Source organism: Ranitomeya variabilis, chromosome 4, assembly GCF_051348905.1.
Source record: "Ranitomeya variabilis isolate aRanVar5 chromosome 4, aRanVar5.hap1, whole genome shotgun sequence".
NCBI lineage: Eukaryota > Metazoa > Chordata > Amphibia > Anura > Dendrobatidae > Ranitomeya > Ranitomeya variabilis.
This window is the reverse complement of record NC_135235.1, coordinates 381866104-381881080: the sequence shown is the minus strand read 5'-3', so window position 1 is coordinate 381881080 and position 14977 is coordinate 381866104. Positions and strand designations below refer to the sequence as shown.

Genomic DNA, 14977 nt, shown 5'->3' with positions numbered 1-14977 from the left:
GTTCCTCCTGGAGGTAGAAGAATCCTGAGACGACCGACCAGGACGATTGCCACTCCTTCCACTTAAGTGGCTATCCTTTTTAGTACGCTGGTGGGCAGGTGTATCACCTGAAAGGGGCTCTTGCTGCTGCTGTAAAGGCTGCTGCTGCTGAAGCTCCATACGATCCTCCATCACTGGAATAGCTGCATGGAAATGAGCGTCGTTTCGCGTTGTATTACCCTTAATAAAGGGTCCCCTCCGTGCTTTCCACCTCTTCCGGTGACCATTTAGCTCTTTTTCTCCCCCTGAACACCGCCGGGAAGCCCGCAGCGTTACCGGCGTTCTTTTCCATGGGAGCCGCCATCTTGGATCCGGCGCGCCGGTCTGACGTCACGCGGGCACGCCCACTCCCAGCGTACCTTGCGCGCAACGTCAGCCGCGTGCCGGGAAGTCGCCCAGCTGATGGGGAGAGAGCGGCGTGGTGGACAGAGACCGGCCCCAGGAGTCCGGACTGTGCCGGACCGACGCCCGCACGTGCGCAAGAGCCCCAAGGGATCTGCGAACGGCGCTACCGCTCCTGAAGGCTGACATACAGGCGCCCTGCCTGCGCTTCCAGTGCCGGGAAAGGAGCGGGTAAGTGGATCTTCTATCAAAAAAAACGCCGTCTTTCAGCACAAGGGTTCCCATCAGGACAGGAAACCCAACTGAAGCGAGGGAGAGGTACCGCCCTTTTATTTCAGTAGGTTTCCTGTCCTGACTGGGCGGATCCCTCTCTCAGGTGTGCTGTCATGGGAGACGGGAAAAGACACTGTTCTAATGAGCCCCTACATAATTCTGCTCTCGGATTATACTGCAAAACCCTACTGACAGATTTAGAGAGTATAAAACTGAAATCACAAAGTGTGTGATGTGTATTTTAATCACTAAATTATATAACCCATTGCATGTCTGGCATCTCTGTAATGATGCTCAGTGAAGTATCACGTTGCCACGTCATTCATATAAGGAATGCAAAAAAACAAAACAGAACCGAAAAACAATGCTGGAACTTTGTTTTATTTGTTTACACCATTTCAGCCCATTTGGAATTTTTCCTCAGTTTTTCAGTACATCATAAAAGATAAAATGAATGTTGCAATCCAAAACTACAACATGTCCCACAATAAAACCGCACTTGTAAAGCAAACGGGAGAAAAAAAAAAAACAACACAAAAGCAGTTATGGCACATCCTATTATATGCCTTCCCACAAATGAAAACACCAGTACGTCTTGGTGACCTTGTGGGCACAGTAACTCTGGTGATCACCGCCGAGAGCTCGGCTTAAGCGATAGCTGATCCTCAACTGTTTAACCCTCTTGAGATGATGCCATCAGTAGAATTTGTGTCATTTAGAAGCTTAGGAGAAGGAAGGGGGCTTCCTCTGCCACCCTATCAGAACCCTTGCGACGCAATCATGGAAACCCCAATGCTTGCCATGACAGCAGTAGGACAAATAATGACCTACAGGTTTGTCAGCTGCAGGGGTCTGTAAAGGTACCTTCACACTAAGCGACGCTGCAGTGATATCGACAACGATGCCGATCGCTGCAGCGTCGCTGTGTGGTCGCTGGAGAGCTGTCACACAGACAGCTCTCCAGCGACCAACTATGCCGAGGTCCCCGGGTAACCAGGGTAAACATCAGGTTACTAAGCACAGGGCCGCGTTTAGTAACCCGATGTTTACCCTGGTTACCAGTGTAAATGTAAAAAAAAAAAAAAAAAAAAAAACAGTACATACTCACCTTGTGCTGTCTGTCACACGTCCCCCGGCGTCTGCTTCCTGCACTGACTGAGTGCCGGCCGTAAGGCACAGCACAGCGGTGACGTCACCGCTGTGCTCTGCTTTTACTTTACGGCCGGCGCTCACAGTCAGTGCAGGAAGCAGACGGCGGGGGACGTGTGGCAGACAGCAGAAGGTGAGTATGTACTGTTTGTTTTTTTTACTTTTACAATGGTAACCAGGGTAAATATCGGGTTACTAAGCGCGGCCCTGCGCTTAGTAACCCGATATTTACCCTGGTTACCTTTGTAAAACATTGCTGGCATCGTTGCTTTTGGTGTCAAACACGACGATACACGCCGATCTGACGACCAAATAAAGTTCTGAACTTTCAGCAACGACCAGCGATATCACAGCAGGATCCAGATCGCTGCTGCGTGTCAAACACAATGATATCGCTATCCAGGACGCTGCAACGTCACGGATCGCTGTTGTTATCGTTGCAAAGTCGCTTAGTGTGAAGGTACCTTTAGACCATGCCAGGAGCATGGTCTACTAGGCTTTTTGTCAGTAACACAGACCGATATAATGAATTGCAGTACATGTAGATTAAAATGCATTATACCAGTAATCAGCGTTCTACAAGTTAAAGTCCCAAAGAAAAACCAACAAAAAAAAATTAAAAAAATAAAAATTGTAAAAAAGAAAAATATTTTTCCAAAAATACATATTTAAAAACGCACACATTTCATATAGTGTCCAGAACAACCCGACCTATAAAACTCAATATTTACCTCTTCAGTGAACACTGTAGGATTAAATTTATAAAAAAGGGCAAAAAAAAAAAAAAAGATGCTTTTTCATCATACCGAACTGAAAGTGGAATAAAACAGTCAAAAAGTTGAATATAAGTAAAAATTATATGGCTAAAATCGCTATCCTGTCCAGCAAAAAACAAGTTTCCATACAGCTCCCTCAGAGAAGAAATAAAAAAGCTACAGCTTTCACTATATAAGAAGAACAAAAATTGAGCTTGGATTAAGTTGATAAACATGCAACACAAATGAATGTTCACATTGGCCATAAAGCATACGAAACCTACAGAAAGCAAAATGACCAAAAACTCTGCTGAAACTAAACAAGTAAAAAGCAAAAGTGCATTTAAATAACACACGGTTCTTAGTAATACTGTTTTTGATCAAAAATAGCATAAAAGCCATCCCACTGTCGACAAGGTGACCCTGATTGGGACTGAACCTACACTGTCCAATATGAATAAGGGCAGACAAAAGGACCGGTCCTCTTATCCCTACAGAAATACAAAACATGTGGACCCTTACTACGGTTTAGGCACACTGTGGGGCTCAGAAGGGAGGGGACATTTGTATGTGGGAGCACAGAATTCGCTGGATTTCTTTTAGCGGGGTGAGGAGCCATGGTGCTCATCCAGAGCCTGTGTGCTACCAGTAACTTGGAAGCCCCTATATTTCCGTTAACAGATAATGGACCTGAGTGAGGACTTGCTTTTTTTGTTGATTAATCTGAAGTTTTTGTCAAGAACATTTTAGGCTGAGCACTTATGTCGGGGTTTCCAACGAAACCTCAGAGTGACGTGATTCAGATGAAACTTTATGTAAAAAGTTCCCAATAAAAGCAAGTCCCCACTTAGGTCTGTTATCTGTCTGTCCTCTGTTAATGGAAATATATTGGGCTTAAATATTACTGGTAGCACAAAGGCTCTGGAAAAGTGACATTGTACTGCTGTTTTGGCACTGCGTAAGCTTTCTGAAGAAAAACAACATCAGAACATTTCTGGACATGTGCGGTGTAGCTCCCTCCAGCGCGCTGTTACATTACATCATATCCGGTTCCTGTCTCCGGAACACAGCATTGACACGCACACTGTCTGGGGACATTGATTTTCTACAACACCTGAAAGTGTTTGTTCTGCTCCTTATATAATAGTTGGGGTTGCCATCGTAACCTGAGGCATCTCAGAGGGAACTAATGCCAGATGTCCTGTAACGCTTGGCCAGTGTACCACATGAGAAAATGGACAACTACTAGCTAAGTACTCCCTTATTAACATCTCACTCCTGATGAACCTCGTAAGAGGCGAAACGCGTTTAGTTTCAGTTGACTTATAAGTACTAAGAGGTTATAGAACATTTTACAGGGTTGTTATCTGTACCCTGAGTTTATAACACTATTATATGGGCCATCTGCTTTGCTCCAATGTTATTTAAACTCCTGGGACATCTGATGCATATATAATTTGGAGTGTGACCATGAGTGTGGTGAGGCTATATAGTTATACACTGCTGACAATTTTGTCCATTTTTTGATATAGGCTCTGCCATATTAAGTGAATTTACCAATCCCTATGTCTAACCTTATGTAACACATCAAATGAATTTAGTAGTAACTTATTATCACGTATCTGTGCATAATTAACCATCCTCACTTCTCAATAACTGCCTTACTCTGATTCTGTAGATTTCCATATTGGGAGTCCTTCCTAATGTACTGAGCACTGAGCACTTTAGATCTTACAGTCCTCGCACTATTTATTTCTCTAACATAATAGTCAGGGACAGCCGCCTATGACAGGGGGCGCCAATCTCGTCATCATGGGGTGTCAACTCACGCTGTTAGGTAGGTAAATACAGTACAGACCAAAAGTTTGGACACACCTTCTCAGTTAAAGATTTTTCTGTATTTTCATGACTATGAAAATTGTAAATTCACACTGAAGGCATCAAAACTATGAATACACACGTGGAATTATATACTTAAAAAAGTGTGAAACAACTGAAATTATGTCTTATATTCTAGGTTCTTCAAAGTAGCCACCTTTTGCTTTGATGACTGCTTTGCACACTCTTGGCATTCTCTTAATGAGCTTCAAGAGGTAGTCACCGGAAATGGTTTTCACTTCAAAGGTGTGCCTGTCAGGGTTAATAAGTGGGATTTCTTGCCCTATAAATGGGGTTGGGACCATCAGTTGTGTTGAGCAGAAGTCTGGTGGATACACAGCTGATAGTCCTGTTGAATAGACTGTTAGAATTTGTATTATGGCAAGAAAAAAGCAGCCAAGGTCTCTTTCACACTTCCGTCGTGCATTCCCCATCACAGTGCGTCGTTTTGTGAAAAAAAAACATCCTACAAATTTGCCTGCAGGATGCGTTTTTTCCCATAGACTTATATTAGTGGCGTATCGCGACGCATGGCCACACGTTTCGTCCGTCGCGCACTGGATCCTGCGCAATTTGACGGCACATCATTTAGAAAAACCGTTCAATGAAACATTTTTTTGTCAGCGTCGGAAAAACATCCAACGACGCATCGTGCAGCATACGTCGTTGGCTATAATGGCAGGCTATGGGCGCAGGATGCGTTGTTGCCTGCGAAAAGCAGGAATCCTGCGACATATTGCGTTTTTCTATTCTGAGCATACCTGGAAGGATTTTCTAGTCTCTCTCCCGAAATAATACCTACGAATTCGCGCACTTCCTCATTCGTCGGATCCGTCGAGACACTGGATGCGTTGGATCAGTTTTTCTTTATTTTCCTGATATCCGTCGATACGTCACAACAACGCATTGTGACGGCCGCCGAACGACGGAAGTGTGAAATAAGCCTAAGTAAAGAAAAACGAGTGGCCCTCATTACTTTAAGAAATGAAGGTCAGTCAGTCTGAAAAATTGGGAAAACTTTGAAAGTGTCCCCAAGTGCAGTTGCAAAAACCATCAAGCACTACAAAGAAACTGGCTGACATGAGGACTGCCCCAGGAAAGGAAGACCAAGAGTCACTTCTGCTTCTGAGGATAAGTTTATCCGAGTCACCAGCCTCAGAAATAGGTTAAAAGCAGCGCAGATTAGAGACCAGGTCAATGCCACACAGAGTTCTAGCAGCAGACACATCTCTACAACAACTGTTAAGAGGAGACTTTGTGCAGCAGGCCTTCATGGTAAAAAAGCTGCTAGGAAACCACTGCTAAGGACAGGCAACAAGCAGAAGAGACTTGTTTGGGCTAAAGAACACAAGGAATGGACATTAGACCAGTGGAAATCTGTGCTTTGGTCTGATGAGTCCAAATTTGAGATCTTTGGTTCCAACCACCGTGTCTTTGTGCGACGCAGAAAAGGTGAACGGATGGACTCTACATGCCTGGTTCACACCGTGAAGCATGGAGGAGGTGGTGTGATGGTGCTTTGCTGGTGACACTGTTGGGGATTTATTCAAAATTGAAGGCATACTACGTGGGCTGTGCAATATACTACGTGGGCTGTGCAATATACTACGTGGGCTGTGCAATATACTACGTGGGCTGTGCAATATACTACGTGGGCTGTGCAATATACTACGTGGGCTGTGCAATATACTACGTGGGCTGTGCAATATACTACGTGGGCTGTGCAATATACTACGTGGGCTGTGCAATATACTACGTGGGCTGTGCAATATACTACGTGGGCTGTGCAATATACTACGTGGGCTGTGCAATATACTACGTGGGCTGTGCAATATACTACGTGGGCTGTGCAATATACTACGTGGGCTGTGCAATATACTACGTGGGCTGTGCAATATACTACGTGGACTGTGCAATATACTACGTGGACATGCATATTCTAGAATACCCGATGCGTTAGAATCGGGCCACCATCTAGTATTAAATAAAGAGACACACACACACACCAGCCTATGTAGGAGCATTAACATAATTAACCTACATATGTAACAAAAAAAGCAACTGTCAGAAATCTGCGTGAAATCCAGTATCTATTTAAAAAAAAAAAAAAAATTGCACCGGCTCCTGCATAATTTTCATAAACAGCAGAGGGAAAGCCAACTGCTGAGGGCTGATGTTAATATTCTGGGAAGGAGCCAATAGCCATAAAGCTTCCCAGGCTATTAATATCAGCTTTCAGCTGTTTGCTTAGCCTTTATTGGCTATTTTACAGGGGAACCCCAGAAAAAAAAGATGACATAGGGTCCCCCTATAAAATTGAACCAGCAAAGGCTGCGCAGACAGCTGCGGGCTGATATTAATAGCTAGGGAAGGGGCCACGGATATTGGCACCCCCCCAGGCTAAAAACATCAGCTCTCAGCCACCCCAGAAACTCTTTTCTGCAGCGTTTTTGGCACGCAACTCCTCAGCAAATCCACAAACATTTTTACACCTGCGGTTTTGCTGCTGATTTGACTGACTCAATGGAAGTCAATGGGTGCAGAAACGCTGCAGATCCGCAAAAAGAATTGATATGCTGCAGAAAATAAAACGCAGCATGTGCACAACAATTTAGGAATGCCATTGATTAACATTGCTTTAATAATCCATTGTGGATTCATAGCATTTCTGAGCAGAAAAAACGCTGCGGATCTGCAAAAAAGCCACAACGTGCGCACATATCCTAAATGTTCTCGAAAATCTGATCTGGATATAGTTTTCAGAGCAAAACATAAGAGGCTTCATTAAAGGAACGTCACTCAAAGACCTTAAGACTCGTTACCCAAAATGTGGAGACCCATAGGGAAAAACACAAACATACACATACATAATGTACACATACATACATACATGCATTCATTTTATTTAGGTAGACAGACCTGCTCACATAGCGAGCGATAGCCGCAATCCTCCATTCGATCCAGCTCAAATGTCTCTCCTAGGAGCGGATTAAAAGGTTTGCTGGCACGGAAGACTGTGGTGGAGTATGAAGATACAGTGAAGGCAGCGACTAGACACAGCTGCTCAAGAGCACTCTCACACTGAGCTCCCCGGTCCAGCAGGGTGTAGTATTCCATGTCCTCGGTCAGACGCTGAAGCATTGAGAGTGGTTCGTTGAAATTCACCTAATGGTGGAGAAGAAAAAAGTAAGAATTAGGCTGTAAATATTTATTATAAAATCAATAAGAATTGTATTCACACGTAGTGTTTTACATCAATGGTCATAATGCCATGTGTAACTACAATTCAAGGAATGCTCTGTGTACAAAGAACTGAATACTTTTTTTTTCTTTTTCTGCCCTTTTCACTGACAGGTCTCAGTCAATAAAAACTTGCATAAAATGGAGATGAATAATAGTAAATGCTTCCCTCATACAACAACTTGCATCAGCTTAAGCTGACGCAAGTCTTAGGATAGTTTTCTTGGGTGGGGGTAGCTTTATACAAGCAGTGAATGTTTCGATCCCATGAGCCACCGGAACAGAAACGCAAGACAAAGAAACAAGCATTCCCAGCAGCCAGGACGGCTATGCAATTACAGGGCACCATGAAAGTCAGGAGAAAAGAATTGCCCCGAATTGGACATGCCCTCAAGCCTCACAGGCCGAGTAAGACCAAAAGACTGGTCGCAAGCGCTTTATCCACTAGGACCAAAGTTTAAATAAAAAATAAAAAAAAAAGATGGATCACAATTGACACTGCCGCATCTGTAACCCAAAGTATACATTATAAACTGAAACTAAAAGAACAGAAGTTTTTGGTTTCTCTTCCTTACAAAATTTTAATCTTACCCCTATTTTTGTAAGTACTCAATGAAAACAAGTTTGGGGTATTTAAAGAGAACCCAACAACATAAAAATTCAGTCCAATGTGCAAACACCATGCTACAGAACAGGGGGAACACAGCAGATTGATATGTAGTTTTGTTAAAAAAAAAAAAAAATTCAGTATAACCTGTGTTTTCATCCTGTAATCCTCTGCTCTTTCTGGGATTATACTATGAGGGGGCCTGCATTACATTGTGTGTGTGTGGTGTGGGGGTTGCATTATACTCTATGGGGGAGGATACATTAGACTGTGTGGGGGAAGGCTGCATTATACTGTGTGTGAGGGGGCTGAAAAATACTCTGAGTGGGCGCTGCATTATGCTCTGAGGGGGGGCTGCATTATACTCTATTTAGGACTATGAGTTGCATTATACTATGTGGGACCTGCATTATACTAGAATGCATTGTACTATATGGAGGACTATGGGGAGTGTATTAAAGTACCAGTATATGGAGTTATTTGGAGCACATTATACTATATGGGGTGTGTATTATACAATATGGAGGACTATGGGTGTATTATACTAAATAAGAAAAATGCTGCCTATTCATTGAGTGATTGGATTGTCTATGCCGGAACAAAAATCATTATTCCCAGCAGCACGTCGCCTGGTGTACCCTGCAGATGTGCTGCTGATAACATGATACTGTACGTATGGGGACAGACTGGTCTACTAGTGATTGTTCTGTCCCCAACATTGTTCCTCAGCCAGTGTAAAGAGGCCGGGTAACAAGCAGTGAAAGACCAATATTATCGATGCACTCGTTTACCGGTCTGAACTCAGTGCATGTAAATACAATCGAAATGTTTCTGTGTGATGTGGAATATGTGAGCATTTAAAGCTTTTGCCCAGGGCCCCACTGTGTCTAAAACCGGCCCTGGCAGCAATGTCAGTATACTCTTTTGCTTCCCCCCCCTTCCCAGGAGATGTGGCATCTATGGACAGGCCAGGTCCTCCGTAAGATACAGACATTACGCAGAACATAAAGAGGCAGATTTATAAGATTCTCGTCACAGGAACTATTTTTTTTTTAACATCCAATAGTGGAAGCTATTTTTGTTCCAAGATTTATTTATTAAAATGAACTCCCTAGGATTTTTTTTTTTTTTGTTTAAGAAAAAATTGGAAATTTTAGGAGGCAACAGGTCTGGATAGGCCAGCACATTTTAAAAAGGAAAATTGGTGAGTCTGTCACATGATGAACAATATTGTCACAGCTAAATCTCAGTAAGGAGGGAAAAAGACATAAAAAGATCACTGTTTTCTTCATACTTACAGGCATTGGGATCTTGCTCAGCTCTTTCCCAATGCAGTTCTTCATAACACTCCACAAGTTGAGGCTGTAGTTTGGTTTGTATGGAATTCTTGTGCGCCTCTCCTTCCTTGTGTCCTCCGATTGTGGGCGTACCTATATAGTGTAAATAGAATAAAAAGCTGCATGTCATGTGGCCATCTAAAATTTTTAGAAAAACAACACTCAAAATACTGCGGCTATGTCCAGGTGATTGCCCTGTATTCAGAGAGGAAGATGTGACATACTTGCAGCTATGTATTAAGGAGGACCTGATAAGTTCCCCGTGCCCCCAGAACCACCAGCAGTTGCGCCAGCATATGTAGACATCCAGCCTAACAGCCCCTGTGTTCTACTACACACACACAGATCTGGAGAAAAAGTATTTCTAAAGTCCGTTGATAAGTAAATTAACCCTTTGACTAGTCGCTGGGGCTTGCGTGTCCCCAGACTAGTCGGCCCACTTAGCATGTTATCACGCCCCTGTGAGTGTGATAACATGACTTACAAGCTCCAGCGCTATACAAACCTCGCATATGTGTCCCTAAGAGCTAGAAGAACAGAATTCCCCTCAATTGAGCACAATTTTGAAGTTACATCCCTCAGGGTATGTATCTACAGGTGTAGTGAGGATTTTGACTCCATGAATGTTCTCCAGAAACGAGCAGCAATGGATGTTGCTAAGTGAAAATGCACATCTGCCATTTTCGTGACTGTACATTGCAGTGCTTCTGGAGACAGACCCCATAAATTAACCCCTTCACCCCCGGAGCTTTTTCCGTTTTTTCATTTTCGTTTTTCGCTCCCCTCCTTCCCAGAGCCATAACTTTTTTATTTTTCCGTCAATATGGCCATGTGAGGGCTTATTTTTTGCGGGACGAGATGTACTTTTGAACGATACCATTGGTTTTACCATGCCGTGTAACAGAAAACGGGAACAAAATTCCACGTGTGATGAAATTGCAAAAAAAGTGCAATCTCACACTTGTTTTTTGTTTGGCTATTTTGCTAGGTTCACCAAATGCTAAAACTAACCTGCCATTATGATTCTCCAGGTCATTACGAGTTCATAGACACCTAACATGTCTAGGTTACTTTTTATCTAAGTGGTAAAAAAAAATTCCAAAGTTTGCTTAAAAAAAAAAAAAAATTGCGCCATTTTCCTACACCCGTAGCGTCTCCAATTTTTGTGATCTGGGGTCAGGTGAGGGCTTATTTTTTGCGTGCCGAGCTGGCGTTTTTAATTATACCATTTTGGTGTAGATACATTCTTTTGATCGCCCGTTATTGCATTTTAATGCAATGTCGCGGCGACCAAAAAAACGTAATTTTGGCGTTTTGATTTTTTTTCTCGCTACGCCATTTAGCGGTCAGGTTAATCCTTTGTTTTTATTGATAGATCGGGCGATTCTGAACGCGGCGATACCAAATATGTGTATGTTTAATTTTTTTTTAATTGTTTTATTTTGATTGGGGCGAAAGGGGGGTGATTTGAACTTTTATATATTTTTTATTTTTTTTATATTTTTAAACACTTTTTTTTTTATTTTGGCATGCTTCAATAGCCTCCATAGGAGGCTAGAAGCATGCACAACTCGATCGGCTCTGCTACATAGAGGTGAAATACAGATCACCTCTATGTAGCAGAAATCCAGGTGTACTTTGAGCGCCGACCACAGGGTGGCGCTCAAAGCAATCAGCCATCAACAACCATAGAGGTCTCAAGGAGAGCTCTGGTTGTTATGGCAATGCACCGCTGACCCCTGATCATGTGACGGGGGTCAGCAGTGCGAGTACATCCGGCCGCACGGCCGGGAGCGCTAGTTAAATGCCGCTGTCAGCGCTTGACGGCGGCATTTAACTAGTTAATGGACGCGGGCGGATCGCGATTCCGCTCGCGCTCATTGCGCGCACATGTCAGCTGTACAAAACAGCTGACATGTCGCGGCTTTAAGGTGGGCTCACCGCCGGAGCCCACCTTAAAGCAGGGGATCTGCCAGCTGACGTACTATTCCGTCAGCTGGCAGAAAGGGTTTAAGTGTGCTCTCCTCGCTACAGTAAAGCTAAAGATGTGGACGCTAACTGCGGTTTAGGAACACTGTGGAGGAGGGGGGGGATTTGGATATGGGAGCGCAGATTTTGCTGGATTTATTTTGGTGGGGGCCACATCACTTTTCCAGAGACTTTGTGCTACCAGTAACGCGGAGGCCCCCTATATTTCTGTTAACAGATGACAAACCTGAGTGGGGACTTGTATTTTTGTGGACTGAATAGAAGCTTTTATTGGTGGCATTTTTGGCCACAGAACATTTTGGATCTGTTCACATTTATCCTGTTCTCTATGCCGAGCACTTACATCGGGATTTCCATCTAAATCTACAAAATATGTGATGTGATTCAGATGAAACCCCCTGAGGGATCCATTCACTAATGAGGCAGCAGCATTACTCTTGACTCCATCTGGCTTCTGTTCTGCAGTATTAGGCTTTTCAGAAGTGCACAAAACTGTGGCGGACTGCACTTTTACGCATGCCTTAAAAGACGGGCATGGCTGGATCATAGACCAGACAGCACATTTTTTCTGGAATTTCACCACACTTGGAAAATTTTTCCCCGTTTTCCAGTACAGTATATGGTAAAAATCAATGGTGGCGTTCAAAAGAACTTGTCCCACAAAAAAAACCAAAACACAAACACCTCATACAGGCATATCGCCGGAACAAAAAGAAAAAAAAGTTATGGTTCTTGGAAGGGGAGGGGAAAAAAAAAAAAAAAAAAAAAAAAAAAAAAAAAATCGCCCGTGAGTGAAGGGAATCTGTCAGTAGGTTTTTGCTACCTCTCCTGAAAGCAGCCTGATCTACGTAATGAGAAGCTGAATCAAACAATTTATCATTTAGGTTACTGGGTGCAGTGGTTCTTAAGAGTTACAATAAAGCAGAGCTGGGAAGGCTGCCCCTGCCCACCCCAGAATCAGTGTACAAAGTCCATAAACAGTGAGCTGCTTATCACAGGAGGGGGCGTTGCCAGACTAGTGGCAATGTTAACCTCTTAGTGATAAATCCTCTTCAGTTGGTAAAAAACAGCACTGACAAATGACATATCCCTGAATTCTGGGGTTCAACCGCTACCTCCTGCTGTCTTCAGATTACATAGCAAAATCTGCTAGACAAATTCCCTTTAATAAAATATATACCAGAAAATTAACTTTTCTTATAAAAGTTCACATTTTCACTTCTAGAAGACTGTGCACCTTTCTGAATTTTGCGCCTTACCTGTTCCTCCATAATGTCACAGCTTGCAGCACTGATGTTGCTTCCAGATCGTCTGTAAAAGAAGAGATGAAAAAATGTATAGAAAGACATGTCTATTAATTTCATGAAAATACTAAGTATTAAATCCCTACAGTAGGGCTTCTTTTAAACCCTTTCTGCCATCGTACAGAACAGTACGTCCAATGGCAGAACCCCCGCTTTGATGCGTGCTCCGGTGGTGAGCCCGCATCAAAGCCAGGACATGTCAGCTGTTTTGAACAGATGACATGTGCCCGCAATAGGGCGGGCAGAATTGCGATCCGCCCGCACCTATTAACTAGGGGCATTTAACAAGCGCTTCCGGCCAACAGGCCTGATGTGTGCACCGGTGACACCCAGGGGTCATCGGTGCGTCAGCATAACAACCAGAGGTCTCCTGCAGACCTCTATGGTTGTTGATGCCGGATTGCTGTAAGCGCCATCCAGTGGTTGGCGCTCATAGCAATGCAGTAATTTTGCTACATAGAGGCGATCTGAGCATTGCCCCTATATAGCAGAGCTGATCAGCTATGCCAGCTTCTAGCCTCCCATGGCTATTGAAGCATGGCAAAAGTATAAAAAAAAAAATATATAAAAGTTCAAATCACCCTCCTTTCGTCCCATTAAAAAAAAACAACAAAAAACAAACCTACACATATTTGGTATCGCCGAGTTCAGAATAGCCCGATCTATCAATTAAAAAAAAGGATTAACTTGATGCTAAATGGAGTAGCGAAAAAAAACAAACACCAGAATTACATTTTTTTGGTCGCCGCGACATTGCATTAAAATGCAATAACGGGCGATCAAAACGTATCTGCACCAAAATGGTATAAAAATGTCAGTTCGGCATGCAAAAAATAAGCCCTCAACCGACCCCAGATCACGAAACATGGAGAAGCTACAGGTATCGGAAAATGGCGCAATTTTTTTAGCAAAGTTTGGATTTTTTTTTTCCACCACTTAGACAAAAAATAGCCTAGACATGTTTGGCCTGGAGAATCATAATGGCAGGTCAGTTTTAGCATGTAGTGAACCTAGCAAAAAAGCCAAACAAAAAAACAGGTGTGGAATTGCACTTTTTTTGCAATTTCACCACACTTGGATTTTTTTCCCATTTTCTAGTACACGACATGGTTAAAACCAATGATGTTATTCAAAAGTACAACTTGTCCCGCAAAAAATAAGCCCTCACATGGCCATATTGACGGAAAAATAAAAAAAGTTATGGCTCTGGGAAGAAGGGGAGCAAAAAACAAAAACGAAAAACGCTCCGGTCATTACGGGGTTAATGTATGGTACTAAAGTAGTTTTAAGAATACTGGCGCTTTACAGAATTCTTTGGCTCTCAGGTATGTTCCTGGCATTTTCATGCATACTTTTACAGAGGGAAAGTAATGTGGTATTTGGCTTTTAAACCTATAGCTTCTGGACCAGGTGTGATTTTCCGCTATAATTTTTTCCTCCTACTTTTCCAACAGCCATAACGCAGTTTTCCTTTTTTTTAGAAGACCGAGAGCTTGTTTATTGTTGGATGAGTTGCACTTTTGACTGACCTCATTCATGCACGATGCACTGGAAAGAGGGAGAAAAATTCCATGTGTGGCAAAGAAAAAAAAAAAATTATATATATATATATATATATATATATATATATGAATTGCACTTTTTTGATTATTTTTATTTACATTGTTTGTTATACAGTAAAGACAACCTGTGATAATGATTCTCCAGGTCAGTATAATAAAAAAAAAAACCTAGGCATTTTTGATAAATGTTAAAAAAATAAATAAATAAAATAAAATTGGAATTTGTATTTGAAATTTTTTTTGTGTTGCCATTTTTCAAGAGCCGTTACGGTTTTAATTTTGGTCGAAGGGGGAACTGCAGTTTTTTTATTTACCGTATTTTTCGGACTATAAGACGCACTTTCTTTCCTCCAAATTTGGGAGGAAAGTGTGGGTGCGTCTTATAGTACGGATATAGCATGTGGGGAGGGGGGCAGCAGCGGGTGGGATCGCACTGTTATCCCACTTCAGGATGTCCCCGCTGCCCGGAATCAGCTGCTGGGGAAAGCACATGGCCCCGCTG

General features: G+C 42.8%; 1 protein-coding gene across 1 annotated transcript in view; it reads right to left on the bottom strand.

Annotated features, from left to right (window-relative positions):
• The window catches only part of OSBP (oxysterol binding protein), a 49201-nt gene that overhangs the window by 19350 nt on the left and 14874 nt on the right, over nucleotides 1–14977 (bottom strand). The window contains exons 6-8 of the mRNA XM_077250816.1: nucleotides 12869–12920; nucleotides 9582–9713; nucleotides 7356–7601 (exon numbers count right to left, since the gene is read on the bottom strand). Coding sequence (XP_077106931.1) covers nucleotides 7356–7601; nucleotides 9582–9713; nucleotides 12869–12920 — 430 coding nt within the window. The remainder of the gene's footprint in view (nucleotides 1–7355; nucleotides 7602–9581; nucleotides 9714–12868; nucleotides 12921–14977) is intronic.